At 44.7% G+C, this 19,524-nt stretch overlaps 1 protein-coding gene across 1 annotated transcript; it reads left to right on the forward strand.

Moving 5' to 3' along the window:
- The first annotated feature begins 1,616 nt into the window (after positions 1–1,616).
- LOC142950120 (apoptosis-stimulating of p53 protein 2-like) lies at positions 1,617–19,039 on the forward strand. The gene is made up of 18 exons (XM_076092019.1): positions 1,617–1,625; positions 9,045–9,192; positions 9,317–9,430; positions 11,720–11,796; positions 12,098–12,199; positions 12,564–12,735; positions 12,847–13,061; positions 13,392–13,556; positions 14,383–14,605; positions 14,747–14,864; positions 15,156–15,240; positions 15,461–15,830; positions 15,999–16,711; positions 16,828–16,965; positions 17,422–17,555; positions 17,793–17,959; positions 18,119–18,318; positions 18,546–19,039. The coding sequence occupies exons 1-18, from the start codon at positions 1,617–1,619 to the stop codon at positions 18,585–18,587; spliced, it is 3,192 nt and encodes a 1,063-aa protein (XP_075948134.1). The 3' UTR covers positions 18,588–19,039.
- The last annotated feature ends 485 nt before the right edge of the window (positions 19,040–19,524 follow it).

Genomic DNA, 19,524 nt, shown 5'->3' on the forward strand with positions numbered 1-19,524 from the left:
TATATATATATATATATATATATATATATATATATATATATATATATATATATATATATATATATATATATATATATATATATATATATATATATATATATATTGGCTTTTAAAATGTAGTAAGTAAAGCACAAGTGACTCCAAAGAAATAAAGATGAAGATGACCGGATTAACTTCAGGATCTGAATAAAGAGGCAAAAATAATAATTTATGTTTCACACACCAACGAGAGAAACGAGGAGGAGTTTATTCTCGTTGCCAGGAGATCCTGGTGACGAGCTCCATCAATTTCTACTATTAGAACCGGAATATTGGCAACAAACCCTTCAAAATAAAAACGCGTAAAAGTTGATATTTTAAACGATAGTGGTTAAAAAAAAGAAAAAAAACACTTGTTTTCACATAAGACATTATGTATATTTGAATTAAATGCCTTTTTACACAAATTACAGTGTCTGTCAATTAGTTTGAGTCCACATTAGGGGAAAGAAAGCAGACTTTCACCTCAGTACAATGTTGAGCTATTGCCTATGTGAATAGTTCAATTTTGTGCCACTTTAACTTCCACTACAGATGGGAGGAAAATATTTTACTTTTTACTCCACTACATTTATTTAACAGCTTTACTTATAAATTACATTGCTGATTCAGATTACAAAGTCAACTATTAAATCATTAATGTTATAAGCATATACTTTAACTTAGCCACCCACCTTCACCAACTGTAACATTAACTATTCTTACATATTAATGCATCTATACTTATAATCTAATAACACAATATTAATTCATGGAGCTTTTTGAATAACGAGTACTTTTATATTTGGTACTTTAATTATATCTTGATGTTAATACTTCTATAAGCTAGACATTTTTAATGCAGGAATTTTGCTAGTAAGAGTATTTTTTATCCTGTGGTATTTGGCTTCTACTTTTACTTTAAGTATAAGATCTTTAATATTTCCTCCACTACTGCCTTTTAGTAATTAATTTAAATTAGATTCATCATTGATCTATTTATTACAATTTCTTTATCATTGTCTGTGGTTTTATTATTTGTATGTACTATTATTGATTCAAAGATCTGGAACCAGGATACTGTAATCTAACAAATCCGGCCTTTTATTGTGAAAACTCGTCCCGGAAGTGTTGTTCTGCTCTCCAGCGGAGCGCCGGCTGGTGACCGGTCTGCGTTGATTGAATGGTTTTGATCCAAACACGCTCACAAGTCAGACGGATCCTGGATGTTGAGCAGGATTACCGCTCAGCGGGAGAGCTGCTGCAGCTTTGTCATCAAAACTACTCACGTTTTATTTTGTAGGCGGGGTGTGTTTGTTATCTCCTGCAGCCTCATGCACAGCTTCTGCGAAACCATCCTCTTTTCTTCTTCTTCTTCTCTCCAGAGGGATCGGACCGCAGACAGGGAATTAAAGGCCCGCTGGTTCACTGCAACAGGTCGAGGAGGAGCTGATATTTATATATTTATATTGAAATGATAATAAAGATGAATGTGATGTGAATGAAGCGGACAGAGGAGACACACGGACCGCAGAGGAGGAGGATGCGTTAATGGTTTCGGCTGCAGTCTGGGTGCGACAGAGCGGAAAACTGCCAGCATGATGCCGGTGAGTGTAAAACACTTCATTCTGTTTTATTTATGTGGTTTTTCACCTGTTACTGTCTCCATATAAACTGGCACCATCCTCATTACTACTACTGCAGGTTATTCCTGAACAGAATCCCTTAATTTAACATGTTAAAATCTTATATTAATGTTAAGGTGAAATGATAAGGAAAGCAGTATCTGAAATGGGTCAGATATCTATATAGTGCTGCTCTTCAAATGTTGATTTTCGGGGTTTTATCCCTGACTGAACTAGAGCTTTAGTGATAATTGTGTATAATCATTAACATTGTCTTCACATAATTGTAATGTGTCAAACTTCTGTCATCAAAGTGTTGAGGGTCCAGGTCTGTATAGCTGCCCTTTACAGCACTGAGGCCATGTTCTCTGACTTTTGTTTTTTAAATGTGAAGAACTTAGTCGACAATCTACAATGTTGGTAGAATGGTTTACGTGGTGGTGATTTTATAGGTACTACTGGACTTTTAGGACAAATAAACAAAGGTATAAATGATCGGTTACCAGTCTTTGAAACAGCATTAACACCCTCTTTTTGTTGAATCAAATTGACAGAATATATAATTGAACTCGTCACAACGAGTTAAGCATGGTGGACAATAACATGACCTCCGTATTATTCATGGTCCAGTGTGGTTCATTCAACCTATCATACATATTTATATTCTGTCAAACTCCCAAAAAACAGACTTTGACTCTGATATTATCAATACAATCGCCTTCCTGTTCATATTAATATATATATATATATATATATATATATATATATTAATATTAATACTCCTTCCACCAATAATGCTGATATAGCATGTTTTAATAATAATAATGAAGCTTTAACTCTGCTGTATGGCCATTATAAGGGATTTAAATATCTTTAAAATGAGCCACAGCTACCACATGCGCTGCATTTGCATTGTTTTAATTTTTCTCCAAAAAGGACTGAAGGTCAACTTTACCTGCTTTTAAATAACAAGAGAAAACATTTAAAGAACACCGGTATGGCCCTTTAAATTGAAGCAGTGTTCAGGCGTCTAAGAGTGATGCTAAACAATAAGAAGATTTATGAATCACTGGTGTAACATTTATAAATGTGATCACACTGTATGAAGTAGAACTCGTGTAATGGTCTCAGGTTAAACGGAGGATAAACATGACTTCCTGGATCAATACCATCAGAGTGCTCATCAGAAGATGCAGATCTGAGAAGGGAAACGTGTTTTGTGTTTGTGACCTGACGGAAATCTCCCCGTCGTACTGACAAATGTCCCGACCAGACGCTCTGAGATCAGCTCCCCACTAATAATAGAACACCGCCATTGTGCCATTGTCTTCACTGCGTATGGAGGTATTCCCCAGGTTTAAAAGACCTTTTCACCCACGCTGCTGCAGTGCTGCTTCATCCTCCGTTTGACTTCTTTGACATTTTTGGGTTTTCGTCTCTCCTGAACCTGACCATGATAATGTCCCCTGTTAAGTAATCTGTGATTCATTCATTCTGTTGGTGGGGATGTTGCGTTAAAGTCAGTTTCTCTGTTGACTTTAGCCCAACTTCCACCCCGATTAGTCATCTCTACAACACCTGACCGGAACGGAACAGCAACGTTAATCACAGGATAATGCCGGTGTTATTGTATATGTCAACAAATCCCATTAAAAGACCCAAACCAACAGCATGTTAGTGCGTCTCTCAGCACTTTCTGACTTCCTGTCAGTGGCTCTCAGCTCCAAGCCCATTCGTTCATACTGTCAAATCATTAAAAACACAAATATGTGTGTGTGATTGAGTCAAAATAAACTACACTGTGTGTGTTCATGGTGATGAGGGAACATGTGATCCAGTGACACCGTTCACTGATGTGATGGAAGAACAGATATCAGGCTTTGATACACACACACACACACACAACGCTGGTTAGTCGATACATTCACCGTCGGTTTGGGTCTGAACATGAGATTAGTTGACAAGAAATATAGAATCTCCTCAGACTTATCCTTTAAGCTCTAACCCCAGTCACGGAGGGCAAAGGGAGGCAGACTTCCATCAACAATAAAACGTCTTGAATCAAAAGTCCAATCCAGTGATTTGTATTCACAAAAAGATAATCAATGTCTTTTACAAACTCTTTGCACAGACCTGCATGAAAGATGAAGGTGAGATCCAGTGTTTAGAAGAACACATGTGCAGATTCTAGAGGCTGAAACTCATGACAGGTGATGACATTCTCTGTATTTGGAAGTTTTTTCCAGCATACTAAATAGTTTTGTTGTTTGGGTTATTGTTGTAAGGCATACTGAGAAATACAGAAAGCTTTCCCTGCCGGCGATGTGCTTCATCAGCATTGTGTGAACTCGTTTGGAACGGGCTTGAATGTAACGGGCGTTCATTTATATGTAAAACACACCAGCATTTATCAAACCACAACTTTACTCCAAAGTGGGTTCATTTGAACAGAATTATTGGGATTCAGCAACATCAGATGTGTCCAAATGTCTTTTTTTTAATCTAAAACATTTGAATGAAGAGGAGATGGTTTTCAGATGATCGGGTATCTTCCCCCTCGCGTGTTGAAGGATAAATGAGGAACACGATGAGATGGAGGAGGAAGGTCTGTTTGAGGAAATAAAGAGCTGAACTTCTCTTTCCAGAAACCTTATTGTTATTCAGACAGCAGTGTGTAACATCCACACAGTGGCTGACATTCAGAGAGCTGTAGCTCTGACAACAGATGAAAAACAAAGGATTCAGACCTCAGATCTGTCTAAAAGTGACTGTGAATTTGGTGCAACTCTCTCAGTCTGTGTTTAGTGTTTAGTACGTGACTCCAACAGCTAAATCATCCCTAAACGTTTCGTACGTGCTTCCTCTGCGACGCAGCGCACCCTGATCATTACGATGCGTCCTCATCTTGCAGGCAAGGGCTCAGCTGAGCTCGCCTTGCTGCTTGGTAACTGTTGCCACAGTGACCAGAAACACACACACGCACACACACACTCGCACGCTGTCCAAGGTCATGTGGGAAGAGTTTTGTGTCAGTATTCCTCATACGATAAGGAACTATCATAGGGAACCGTCATGGTTTACGATATCAGCCTGATGCTGATGTTCATATCTAACATCTGATATTTTGTTCCGTTTTTTTGTCGAGCTTGCGAGGCTTTAGTGCGACAGAACAGACGACACGGAGCAGCGTTCTGTTGCTGCATCCTGACCACTAGTGGGGCATGACAAGGCGCTTTCACACCTTAAGCCAAGCTCAAGACCTTTTCACAATCGTCAGACCGCTGTGTGGTTCACACACCTAATCGGGGGGGTCTTGAAGTCGTTAAAGTGGCGACGTGGGGTCACACACACTGCTAGATCTTACACCAGTAGGAAGTGACGCGTGAAAAGACGTTATTTGGGGCTTTTGTCGGGCAGCTCCAAAAACTCGGCGGGCGTAAAATCAGGGCTAAAGTCGTGTAGTGTGAACTAGGCATTGACCTCGAGCAGATTGTCCAGAAGCTAACAAGCTAACAACACTCATCGGGGGCCGTTCGCACGTTGCGTCTAAAAACACGTGGAAAACGTACTATTACTCTGTAACCAAAACCTGCAATGAAGATGACGTTGCGGTAATTTAGCAGCGAGCCTCACTGACTGAACTTAACAAAGTCAAAGAGAATATATTCCAGAATCCTTTTCCGTGTCAATTTGGCTGACCTTTCGAAAAGTGAAGCAAGTCAACAGGGATAGTTATTAACAGTTAATGAATAAGATTCACATTGTTACTCATTTTAATTAACAAACTACTGGGTATGTGTAACAAGAGCTACCAGACTGTCATCAAATTGGATTAATGTGTAAAAGCTCCCAAGTCAGAATGATGGGGGGGTTCCTGTTCATCCCATTCTGCTGACACGGTCTGAATGCAGCTTTAATCTGTTTATGTCACAATAACATTTAGCACGTCGGTGTGATTTGGTAATGATGACGGGACTTTGGTGGGTTTAGAGGTTTATCATTAGACAAAGGCAGCGGGGCCGCTGACTGTCGGCCGATTGGTTAATTGATTTAATCAGTGACCTGTTGGTGAACCTCGGAGAGTTTGTCCCTAACCCGCCGTGACAGACAATTAATTAGTGACTCGGAAATATGAACGATCCCAATATGCAATTTTTAATGTGCAGCAGGCAGCCAATCAGAGAGCGGTTCCAGAGCTTCCAGCAATAGTTCAATGGAAGCGTCCTATGTTGTTGACTGTGGTTGAGTCCTGAACAGCTGTGTGTGTGTGTGTGTGTGTGTGTGTGTGTGTGTGTGTGTGTGTGTGTGTGTGTGTGTGTGTGTGTGTGTGTGTGTGTGTGTGTGTGTGTGTGTGTGTGTGTGTGTGTGTGTGTGTGTGTGTGTGTGTGTGTGTGTGTGTGTGTGTGTGTCATTAATCCAATATTGGTGCGTCACGTGATGCTGTCGGCCATATGGCTCCAGCCGTCCACGCCGCCTACAAAACATTTGTGATGCGCCAGCTGCCGCCACGTTTTCCTCGAGCAGGAAACAGAACCAGACACAGCAGGACTGAATGAAAACTGCAATCATTCATTTTAATAACAATGCAGGATATATATATATAGATATATTTCTTTGACTTGTTGCCTGTTTACGCCCCAAAAACAAAACTTCTTTTCACATTCAGTTAAATTGTTTTATCTTAAATCTGATGTTTGTCTTCAATACAGTTAAAGAAAATGATTTAGTTGAGATAAGATGAACCTTTAAAAAGGACATTCAGTTGTTGTTGCTGCAGCACAGTGATGGAAGTAGTACGGATACATAGAGCAAGTAAAACAAATAAAAGATACGAGGTATATGAAAAGTAAAATAAAATAAGAAGAGAATAATAATAAAAAGAGCAAACGTTGGTCGGTAAAGTGACAGTTATGTGATCAGATAATAATAATAAAAAAGATAATAATATAACAGATGTTAATTCAAAACGTCCCCCTATAAAAAGCGAGCAGTGTTGACACGCGTTGGTCTGTTCCTCGTTGGATGTGTTAGTAGTGGAGCGGTCAGAGCTCCGCGTCGGTGAATCCTCCTTGTTTAGTTTTTGAAGAAGCTGTTGACGTGTTGCAGACAGAAGATGGTTCGTTAATTTCCTCGCTCGCAGCAGAGGGTTGTTGTGGGCCGGTTGGTGGTATTAAGCTGCGTGATGCTGCGCTAATTCCCGGCTGGATTAAGAGCTGCATCCTCAGGAGTTTAATGAGGCCTCAGACTGGCTGACTGACAGACAGACGGGTGTGCTTCCTGTTGTAAGCTGTCACTGTCACCTGTTCTGGGTGTTTATGGAAATGAATCAGCCTTTTGCCCTCTGTATATATTTTAGATAAGAGAGACTTCAAGCAAAACTTAAAGGGTCACTCTGTAGGCCGGATTAGAGAGCTCGGTAGCTCCATCCATGAGAAGTTGTGTCAGAAAAATGGCAGCAAGCAGCATTCCACCACTCTTAATATGCCAACTATGTCTATAAGATTATGGTGCTAAGTACATTTACTCAAATACTATTATAAATCTACATCTCAGAGGTTAATATTGTACTTTTTACTCCACTCAATTTGTCTCAGAGCTTTAGATACTTTTCAGATTACAGTTTTTCATCTCCTTCCTGTCCAGATCTCCAGATGTGTTGATGTTGAATGTTTGTGATGAACTGAACATCATTTTACTTAAGTAAGATTTTGAATGCAGGACTTTTACTTATGTGTGCTGTGATCACGTTAGCAGCTTTACATGTCAATGTATAGCACGCCAGCAGTGACGTCGTGAGCAGCACACTGCACCAGTACCCAGGAACCTACTGAGGTTCTGTAACCAGCCTCACTGACGACAGGAGGTCTCCCTCCCTGTGGTCGTCCTGAGGGACAGACAGCACCTCCCCTCCCTGCTCTGACTGGCTGCGGCATTTTCTGGTCGACCTCAGTTTGGGTGACTGACGGCAGTGACCCACTTCAAGGAAGACAGCGGTGCTCCAGTTTTCCATCAGAGCTCCATGTAGGACAGCTAATTCATCTCTGTCACTGAGTCTGTTGACTTTATTATTTTTAATGAAGGGAGGGACTAAAAAGATGTCTTGATCACTGAGATTCTCTGTTGACGATGACACCGGTTAACTGATGCTTAAGCAGTAGAAATCTCCCATGAGCCACCTCTGCAGACTCTGGTAACCTTTCAGTTTGAGTAACAGAGCCGACAAAGTGAAGTATTACCGAAAAAAATCCTCTCCCCCAATAATTAGGATTTAAAAAGCCCAAAATTTAGCGTTTTTAACTGGAAACAGCTCGCCGTTTAAGCTCTTTGATGGCGACTCTGTGTACTCGATCCCAATTCCTCTCTGCCAGGTTCACACTTTATCTGCTGCCTCCAAGTGAGGAAATACATCCTCCAGAAATACAACAAATCAGCTCCAATTCATCCTGCTTTCAGACAGTCGTCATGCATCCAACCAATCTCACCAACACGTATTGGATGGACCGCCGTGAAATCTCGTACAGACGTTCATGTTCCCCAGAAGATGAATCCGTACTCACTTCATTGATCCTCCGACTTTTCCTCCAGCGCCGTCATCAGGCCGACGTGTTAATGTGTCTTTTATGTGTTTGTGACCATATACAGCACTTAGAGCTACATAGTCTGTATTAAACGTGCTCTACAAATAAAGATTATTATTATTTACCCATGCATCAGGAGTACCTGATAATGTGTTTTTACTGCGGTTGGAGCTTTTAAGAGCTTCATTCCAACCTCGGTAACAGCCGACAACATCTGCATGTAAATGATGCCGCAGTCAGTTTCAGAAAGGTCAAAGAAGGTTCCTCATATTTCACGTCAGACCAAGTGGAACGAAGTGAAGACAGAGACGAGGGATGAAGCCAGCTCCGCTGTGGCAGGTTGAATGTTCAACACGTACATGCGGCTCAAAGTCCTCCGACGAGCTGTTGAGCAAGCCGTTCCTCAGCACCACCCACCCGGCATAAATAAAAACTTGAAACGCTGCCTCCGTGCCGGTTGGCGGGCCGTGGGAGCCGATCTGGCTCTGGGCCCGACAGCAGATACCCTGCTGGAGTAACAGATGGCCCAGTGCATCATGGGAGTTATGTCCACACATATCTATTATAGTCCTAAACAGCACAGGAAGCTGCCGTACAGGTGAAGAAGGCAGGTTGAGTGTGTCACATCACATACCGGTTTAACTATCAACACAATCTGTTAAAGGACATGCCAATGTTTTAAAGGCACAGGAAACTGGTGTTTCATTCGTATGTCGCCATCACCAATTTCTTTCTGTTTCCTACATTTTATTTCCTGGTTCAGATGCTCTGTTTGGTTACAGAGAATGAAATATAACCCTCGTTTTTCCTGGTGTGTTTGTAGATGTTCCTCACCGTGTACCTCAGCAACAACGACCAGCACTTCAGCGAGGTTCCCATCACGCCGGAGACGCTGTGCAGAGATGTGGTGGAGCTCTGCAAGGAGCCCGGCGAGGCCGACTGCTACCTGGCCGAGACGTGGAGAGGCTCGGGTGGGTTTCCACTTAAAAACATAAATAAATATATCTTATCTTATCTAATTAAGCTAACACACTGGTTTCTTATCTGACTTTCCTGAAATAAGCAGTCTTATGTTTTTGATTTTCAACCCATCAGAACATGTCGTTGGAGAAGGGGAGCGGATGTTGGAGGTGTTGCAGCGATGGGGGCAGCAGAGGGGGGAGGTTCGCTACCTCCTGCGTCACCAGAGAGCTCCAGGAAGAGAGTCGGGTAAGGAAACACCCGTCTCGCCACCGCACAGCGGGATGCCACGTGTTTCTATGTGGGAAGCCAGTGAGGGATCGTGTTCTTGTCGCTGCTCGAGGGCCTCCCTCTGGTTGGTCTGTGTGAAGGGAGGGGGGTGTGATTCTCCAAACTCCTCACAGGTATGAAAAGAAGCAGCTGGTGACTCCATGTGTTGTTCATGAGGTGATACATGGCTGTCTACATCCTCCACAGGACAACAGTGGATGGTTCACAGAGATAAAGACCTCAGTGCAGAGGACCGGGCCGTCCAGAAACGGGGAGAAACACAATGCAGATGTAAAGTTTGCAGTCTCCTGCCACAAAGCTTGATTGGCTCCAGTTTCTTGTGAAGTCATTTCCCACCTCAATGGTGGTTTGCCATTTTTCACCCAGAGGAAGAATAAGAAATCTGAGTGCCCTTTAAATTTGATTATGATTTTGTGTAAAGACTTAACAGAATTATCTGAACAGCCTCCAGTTACGCAGAGTTCAGATTACACAATATCAGTCTGATAACACTCCGACCTGGCGCGACAGTTTCTGGTTTCACACGGCGAAGCGAGAGAGGAATGATGTTGTGTTGCTGTCAGGTGGAGCAGGGACCTGGCAGCTCCTTCGCCAACACATCGAGTCACAGACGACGTGATAAACGACCAGCTGTGATTGGTCGAGGTCAAACACGTAGTCCGCCAAGTCACAGCAAGACTTCCTGACTCTGACTCAGTGGTGTGCAGATGTAGATTACTGCATCTGTGTATCCTGCTGACACTGTCATTGTGAGTCTGATTTCTCTTTTATAGTTTCTCGTTTTACTCTCTTCTTTTTATTCGTACATGCTTCTCATTATTTATTTACTTCTGTCCTTTATTCATCGCCGCAGCTACAAAAAAAAGGAAATGCATTAAAGCCGCATCTTATAACAAAAACACTTTAAATGTGATTCAATCTTGTACTTTGGAGATTTGGTAGAAATCACTTTGTTTAGCTGCGAAACTCTTGACATTTTATTTGGCGTAAGTTGTAGCTGAGAAAGTGCAAACTCATCTTAATTAGTAGTAAAAGTGTTTGTCAAGAGTGGAGTCATTCTGTGGAGAAATATGGCAAACTTACAAAATCTCCCTCCAGGCAGACGATCAGATCACTGAGAACACGGAGTATAAATACTTCCAACAACTGCCTTCAGCTGAGTATTCCCAGTAATCCAGTTGTTTTTTTTGTGCATGTCGAATTAAAGTTAGCACATGGTGCAGATCAACAGCAGGATGGTCTGTACAGTAGTGGAGGAGGCTCAGTGTGTTACAGTAGATGACAAACTGTAATCAGCTTATGACTCAAGGCAGTCGAGTGTGCAGCTGCTGGACTCCGTGGAGGTTTTTTTCTATGGATTGTGATTTGTTGTTTATTTCTGTACCAAAAACAAAGAAATCCCCTCTGAGGTTTTCCTGTGCTGATGAACAGTCGGACAGTTTCCTCCATCAGGTCATTGTAAGACCTGATCTCTTAAATACTGTGCAGAAAAAAAAAAACATTACCTCAGAGGATAAGGCTGGTGTTCTTTTATATTGTTCTTATAGCCAACAAATCCCATGTGCAGCCTGAAACAGCATGTTAGTCCGTCTCACAATATTTTCTGACTTCCTGTCTGTAGCTCTCAGCTCCAAAGCCCATTGGTTCTTACTGAAAATGTAAATATATTAAACCACAAATATATAGTTTTGTTTAAAGGCTCAGTAGTTTCCTAAAACAACTGTTCACTGTAGTTTTTATCAAACAAACAGGAGGAAATAGAGCATTTGTTGGGGACTATTTTCAGCAGCGGATTTATCCACATTTGGTGCTCTGGAGATGAATGTCGGACTCAACCACAACACCCAGATTTGTGACCTGTGGGTTTTTTTCCAGATTTTTTAGCACCAATGACAAACAATTACTTTTGTTTAGTTTAGTTTACGGGGACAGGTAGAACAGTGATAAGCCTAATTATGATAACAGAAGTTGTTTTCAACACAAGTTGATGGGGATGTTATTAGTTCTGCAGGTATTTGGTCATAAATCAAAAGCATTGGGCAAATGTTGACCTGTTGGTGGCGCTAGATTCATAGTCAGAGGGTCACTGTTAATCCTTGGGGGACCATTGATGTCTGTGCCAAATTTCACCGCAATCCATCCAAAAGTTTATAAGAAATTTCATTCCGAACAATCCTGAGAGCCACACTGCTGGCAGCGCTGGAAATGCAAAATTTGCATTAACACTCATTTTATTTTTATATCCAGGTGGATCCAGAGCTGCAGATCAGATGATGAAGAGGAACCAGGTGAAAGCGTCTGTGGAGAGATGTCTGGAGAACGGGGTGAGACACTTTCACAGTTTCCGTGCGTCCAGTACAGGGACGTGTTTAGCCTGGCTCAGCACAAAGACTGGAAGCAGGGGGAAACTGTTAGCCTAGCTCCATCAAAAGAGAAACTAAATCCAGCAGTTAGCGTTGGAGCTATTGTTGGCACTCGGCACGCTAGAGCCTCCGCCACCTGTGCCGTCATTTGAATGTACAGAAAGCTGTTTGCGTCTCTGAAAGTTCATGTCCATTTGAAGGTGAACTCTGACTGTGTGTGTGTGTGTGTGTGTGTGTGTGTGTGTGTGTGTGTGTGTTGCAGGTCTCGGCTCCTCGTCTGGACGTGACACTGAGCGACCTGCAGGATCTGGCAACCAGACAGCAGCAGCAGATTAATGCACAGCAGCAGCTGCTGGCCTCCAAGGTGCGAAACACCCAACACTCTACTGCTAATGCTAGTACTGATACTGCTATTACTATTACTGTCATTGTTGCTGCTATCATTACCCATAATAGTACACTCATACAAAGACAGCATTGTGTTTATTAGACACATATTATTGGGAAATTGTAATGCTCGCTTAAAGAAGCAGGTTGACAGTTGCTTTACTATTATCCTATTATTTATCTCAGGAATCTAAATAAACAGGGAAATAAACATTTATACAGGAAAAAAAAACAGTGCCACCAAAAGCGAAGTGTCCACACCTTCCTGACTTTAAAGGCACCTCGACATGCATTCAGCTCAAACAGAGCTATTAACTGAATGTGTTTGCCGGGTGTTGCAGGAGCAGCGGCTGTGCTACCTGAAGCTGCAGGATCAGCGGCAGCCGGAGACGTCTGACCAGGAGCGACTGCAGCAGCTCAGAGAGAACGCACACAACCAGGAGGCCAAGCTGCGACGGGTCCGGGCCCTCAGGGGCCAGGTGGAGCAGAAACGCCTCAGCAACAGCAAGCTAGGTCAGTGTGACGACGGAGGTCTGGGTTGGCTAATTAACTGTTTATTTATATATATATATACGCTCACCCAGTCCTCTTATTCATCTGTGGCTCCTGTGTTCGTTGTTCCAGTGGAGGAGATCGAGCAGATGACCGGTCTGTTCCAGCAGAAGCAGCGAGAGATGCTGGTCGCCGTGTCGAGGGTGGAGGAGCTGAGCGACCAGCTGGAGGCGCTGAGGAGCAACAGACTGGAGGCTCTTCTTCCTCCTCCTCCTCCTCATCCTCTCCATCATCACCACAACACCTCCTCCACAGCTGAGCTGGAGCGCCTCTATAAAGAGCTGCAGGTGAGACCTATAATAATGTATCAGTACTTCATAGACCAAACCATTAACCTTTCATAGATTAATCGTTTGGTCTATGAAACATCATAAAGTAGTACAGAAATTACTCAACACGATTCCTCAGAGCCACGGTGACGTCTTCAAAACATATTTTCAAAACATACCTTCACTGTCAGAGTGTTCATGATGCTAACTAGCTCACTAGACAGCGACAAGCTAGTGTAGCTAGTTTGAGCTTAGCGGGAAGGCTACGCTAACTAGCTAATGTAGACGTTGCAATGTTAGCTTCCGTCGTACCAGTTTTTTGACTGCGCTCCGTCCCTGACACGGCAGTTGAGGAACAAGTTGAACCAGGACCAGAGCGGCAGGCTGCAGCAGCAGAGAGACAGCCTGAACAAGAGGAACCTGGAGGTGGTGTCGATGGACCGACGGCTGGCCGAGCTCCGCCAGCGACTCTGGAAGAAGAAGGCTGCCCTGCAGCAGAAAGAGAACCTGCCGGTGAGTTCACACAACCAAAACAGTATATAATAATATTTACAAAATATTTACTTTTATTTTCTAGAGAGATTCTATTGGTCCTTTATACTGGGGCAACTTGTAGTGAGCTTAGAATCAGGATAAGCCTTTGTTTGTTAAATTAGCGACCTTAAAGTAGCTATTGTATTGAGCTAAGTATTCAGATATTTTACTTAAAATTGCAAAATTCCAAATTCAGAGCATATATATATATATATATATATATATATATATATATATATATATATATATATATATATATATATATATATATATATATATATATATATATATATATATATATATATATATATGAGATTGAGGGATTGCCTCCACATGGCTCTCAACATGGCGACGGTTGAGCCTGCAGCTAGCAGCTAAAGTTGCAAACAGCGCTAATAGTGCCAACAACAGCAGCAGTGCTGACAGAGCTAACGGTGTTTACCTGGAGCTGAGTGCAGAGTGGCTGCAATTAGCTAGCCAGTGGGGCGCACACACACACACACACACACACGCACACGCACAGGGACTCGCATGCTTTAACATGCAGGAGCGGCCGGACCGGCTATGTAAACAAAGCACAGAGAAGCTCGAAAACACCACTGAGAGAGAGAGAGTGACTTCAGGAAAAAATATTCAGGGAAAGTACAAGTACCTCAAATTTGTACTTAAGTAACTAGTAATAACATTTACATTACACCACCGCTTTCTTCCGACAGCGTCAAGTTTCATTTGATAACCGCTTTTCATTGGACAAAAACTCTGCAGACGTTTAACATCTGTCAAATATCAAATCGTTCTCTTTCAGGCGGCTTCAGACGGAGTGGCCCCTCAGCACGGCGTGGGCTCCAGAGTGGCGGCGGTGGGGCCGTACATCCAGTCGTCCTCGTCCACGACAACCTCTCAGGGGCCTCCTGTCCTGGCTCGCCACGAGGTTCTGGTGAAGCCGGCGTACCCGGACGGCACCGCCACACTGCCCATGCCCGACTCGTCCCTGAAGCTGCCTCCCAGACCAGTCAAACCCGCCTCAGGTACCGTAGCGGACGTTACAATAGACAGAAAAAGGAGGATGTTTACTATAAGAAGTTGTTTATTTGATCTCAAACTGAAGGTCCAAGCTGTTTTGGACAGATGGCACAGTGTTTGAACACCAGTTTCTCTCCTCTTTATAGGTTTTGCCACAACAAAAATAGGCAAACTCTCTGACTGGAGCAGCTCGTTTTCTGAGTCCACTGGAGGTTACAGCCACGCCTCCACCCTGCCTCGCATGTCCAGCCTCAGCGGCCACAAGTTAGGTCAGTTAGAGCACGATTTCTACACAATATATCAAGGTTTTTTTTGGCAACAGTAAATGATTTGATTCTCAGACGCTGGCTATGCAATCGCAAATATTGACTGTTTTTAAAAGTCTCACTGTTGGTGCGTTCGAGGAGGCTCTAGATTTGAGGATTGACTTCCTGTCTGGGAGGTTTAAAACTGTGCTGATCTTGTTTAAAAATGCCACACGGTAGAAGACCACGGTGTTGATGATGATGATGCCCCTCTCATCCCTCTTGTAGACGGTAAGACCCTCACAGATAGGAAGGCCCTCTCTGGGTCTGACATCCCGCCCCCTGTCCCCTCACGGACCAATCACATCACTGAGAAGCTGCTCAGGGACAATCAGGTATCTTACTATTACATGTTCATTTATGTGGAGAAATTAAAATAATTAGTATCATTGTGTTGGACTATAGTGAGCCGGCAGCTACAGGTACTGACTGTAATGACGAGTGCAACTGTGAATCCCGGAGTTTTTCAAAATAAAAGCTTTTTATGTCTGGAATCAACCTCTGGAAATCAGATCCCCAAGTCAGCAGAATTGCTTTGCTGTATTTCACCTTTAGGCTTCTGGTAAAGGCCCGCCTCCAGTTCCCAGTAAGCCCAAACCGTTCTCCTCGTCCGGCCCGCCGACCTTCTCCAAGCCCCCCTACAGCACCGGGACCTTCCCAGGTAAAGTGCGACCGGTCGGGGGCCACCTCAGGGCCGCGGGAGTCCTCTCCAGCCGCAGCCACACCCTCCCTCTGCCCAACAAGCAGGAGAGTCCGCCGGCCGCCGCCGTGCGGCCGTACACCCCCGAGCTCTCGGAGGCCACCCCCCCTGTGCTGCAGAAGCCTCAGACTCTGGCGGCTTCGTCCATCTACTCCATGTACACCCAGCAGGGGAAGGCCTACCTGCCGAGCGGCCAGGGCACGCTGCCCCGCAGCCAGCCCAGAGGTGATGCACCAACACAGCCAATAACAAAATGATTTAGGTTTTAATCAGGATAAGGTTTCTTCTTCTGCACTTAAAGGGATAGTTTGGGTGTTTTTAAGTTATTATTCCAGCTGTTCAACAGATCTTTGGTTTGTCATCGCTGCCTTCCATGTCTCTCCCTCCTCACAGCGTACGGGAAACCAGCTCGCGGGGGTCAGCAGACCGTCGCCTCAGACGTCATGAACTCTGGGCCTTGTGCGTCCGAAGGGAGCGAGGCTGACAACGGCGTCGGGGCCGAGACGGCAGAGCGCAGCACCCCGCGGCCGCTGAGCCCCACCAAGCTCCTCCCCTTCCTGTCCAACCCTCACAGGAACCCCAGCGACGCCGACCTGGAGGCCCTGCGGCGCCGGCTGCACCACGCCCCGCGGCCCCTGAAGAAACGCAGCTCCATCACGGAGCCCGAGGGCCCGGCGGGTCCCAACATCCAGAAGCTGCTCTACCAGAAAACCACTCTGGCTGCAATGGAAACCATCCCGATGGAGACGGTCAGTCCGGCGGGGACGTACGTCCAGCCTCACGAGGACGGGACGGGCGGTGCCGATGTGATGTTCAGAGTCGATGATAACCAGCCGCTCGCTGAGAGCCCGGAGGACGGTCTGACTCCGCCCCCTCTGCCCCCCCGTGCACCCATCCCTGACCCCACCACCTGCCGCTCCCTGCCCCCCCCTCTGGAGGACAAGGAAGAGGTTTGTCCGTCCGCCTCGGTCCGCCTGGGCTTTTTTGCCGATGAGTTCCCCCCCTACCCGCCTCCACCTTACCCCACCTGTGAGGAGGGGGATCAGGGAGATGACTCCTTCAACCTGCAGCCGCCGGAGGTCACGGGACAGGTGACGGTGCCCCCGGTGAGTGTTCCCAGAGTAACGGTTAACGGGGTACTAGAATACAAAACTTCTGGTTATTGCTTTGCTAATTAAAGGGCCACGTCAGCTAAATGATGACAAACGATCTCCTTTCTCAGGGTAAGAAGTCGATCCTCCGTAAAGCCGACTCGGAGCGGATCGACCACAGCATGCGGGTCAAGTTCAACCCTCTGGCCCTGCTGCTGGACTCGTCTCTGGAGGGCGAGTACGACCTCGTCCAGAGGGTCATCTACGACGTGAGTCACTCCACCGTCTGCTCTTAATCTGCTGCTCCACCACGAGACAGTTTGACGAAACTCAAGTTTTCACAAACACAGAAAATGTGATGATTTTTATAGAATAATTGAACTCTATGAAGTGCTTTTAACGGCTCAAAACATGTGATATGTTCCTTAAATCTTAGATTTGATCACTTATCATTATATATATGAACAGCAGCTAAACAAAGTGGATGTAGGTATGAAGTGTTGTGGTTTGGTGCATATAATTCTGTATTTAAATGTTAATTTAGTCACAGGTTGTGTTATTGTGTTACAATTTCGATTAATGTGACTTCACGGAAGATTTTGAAAGTTTTGAGCTTGAAAAACAGTCATTTTAAAATCTATTGAATATTGGAATGACATGCTTGAAACCAGCATCTTTGCTCCGGATTGCGTGAAAAATAACGTAATCGCGCGTCCGTCCCGCAGGTGGACGACCCCAGCTCGCCGAACGACGAGGGCATCACGGCGCTGCACAACGCCGTCTGCGCCGGCCACACGGAGATCGTCAAGTTTCTGGTTCAGTTCGGGGTCAACGCCAACGCTGCCGACAGCGACGGCTGGTGAGTTTGAACCAGAACGACATTTCGGGGCTTCACAGTCCCGCCTCGCCGATGATTTAAGAGTTATTATTGTAAGAAGATGTCGTCCTCAGTGTTTATTCCTCCTACAAAGCTGTGATTGGCCGGCTTGTTTTTCCAACCAAGAAAATAGCTTCAAATCGGAGATGTGTGAGATGATTCAGACGTCTGGATTCAAACCTTTCAAACCTTTCTTCCTCCCTCTCTCCTCGTCTCCAGGACGCCCCTCCACTGCGCCGCCTCCTGTAACAATGTCCAGGTCTGCAAGTTCCTGGTGGAGTCGGGGGCCGCGGTGTTCGCCACCACGTACAGCGACATGCAGACGGCCGCCGACAAGTGTGAGGAGATGGAAGACGGCTACGCCCAGTGCTCCCAGTTCCTCTACGGTGAGACTAAACACACAACGCATGGAAAAACCAGAAGGGCCTCCAGGGACCATTGATGAGGTCCCAGTGATCCCGGTGACGTTACAGGGGGCCACATACAATTTGAGGGGTCTCTGAGGGTGTTTCAATGTCTCTCTGTGTGTGTTTGCGTGGCGGCAGGCGTTCAGGAGAAGATGGGCGTGATGAACCGCGGCGTGGTGTACGCCCTGTGGGACTACGAGCCTCAGAGCGACGACGAGCTCGGCTTCAGCGAGGGCGACTGCATGACGGTGCTGCGGCGCGACAACGAGGTGGAGACGGACTGGTGGTGGGCGAGATGTGCAGACCGGGAGGGCTACATCCCCCGCAACCTGCTGGGGGTGAGATGGAGACAGAGACGTGTGATGTCCGGCTCTCTACGTTGAGCTCCACGGGGAATTGAACCGTCGACCCTGTCGGCTGTTTTCTCCTAAATCTGTTTTAATCAGGTTTAAAAGCAGCTCTGAGAATTCTGTTACTCAACAGTCTTACGTAACAAGTTTCAGAATTTAAATGTTATCTCGATCTTCTTTTTAATGACACATTCTTTCCCCTTTTTATTTCCCAGCTCTATCTGAGGATCAAGCTGCGGCAGAGGAGCCTGGCTTAACCGCCGACTGACAAAAGACCAAAATGTTACGAGAAGGAGTTTAATCCTCTGGACTCGAGGTTGTTGTAAAGAGAGAGGCGACGTCTTCTGAACTGCTGTTGGACCTCGGCACAAAGAATGTCATCATGAGCTCATTGTCATTGCTGGAGGGACAGAAGAAGAAACAATAGTTCATCAGCATCCTGTGCTAAAATGAACAGATTATCACTTTACCAAAATTCATCGGCAGATATTTGACTTTTGCCAGTGACTCACACACATCTGCTGCCCTGAGGCATCGGGGGGGGGGGGGCCTAAAAACAAAATGTGAAAATGATTTTGGGTTCATGTTGTAATTTTTTTTTAAGATTTCATTGTATTTGAATGAATAGCAGAGAGAAAGAGAGTCGACGACGTGCGACAAATGTCCCAACGGTTGGTTGGTTTTGTCATTATTAAAGTATTTAAAGGTACAGTCCCGTTTTGTTACAGCATCCACTAGCTTTCAGAATCATAACGCATTTAGGAAGTGTTTCACCAAATATGTAGTTCATTTTTATGTTCTTCAATAAGTAAGGATGTTGTACGGAGCCCAAAGTCCCAAAATCCTGGGTTGTTTTTCTCCTCTCACAAGTTTGTGACTTGAGGGAACAAAACAAGAAGTTAGTGGTTTGTGGGAATAAAATATGAACTAGTGACGTCTGTAAACTGGACGATAAATTGTACAAGCAAGATGTAAAAAAATATCTTTTGTTTCTTTGGAGCTCTGTAGTGCAGATGATTTTTCACCAGGTAATTAAAAAAATAATTTGTAGCTGGTTTTTGTTGTGCACTTTTGCAGATTTGATCAAATCCAGCTGAGAGCCTCAGAAGGGCTCGACTGTAAACAGGCTGCCATTAGTTAAGGTTAGTTTGATATTTATGTCGTTAATGAACACATACTGGAACTATGTGAGAA

Source organism: Anarhichas minor, unplaced genomic scaffold, assembly GCF_050575085.1.
Source record: "Anarhichas minor isolate MPS153535 unplaced genomic scaffold, ASM5057508v1 ptg000014l, whole genome shotgun sequence".
Lineage (NCBI taxonomy): Eukaryota > Metazoa > Chordata > Actinopteri > Perciformes > Anarhichadidae > Anarhichas > Anarhichas minor.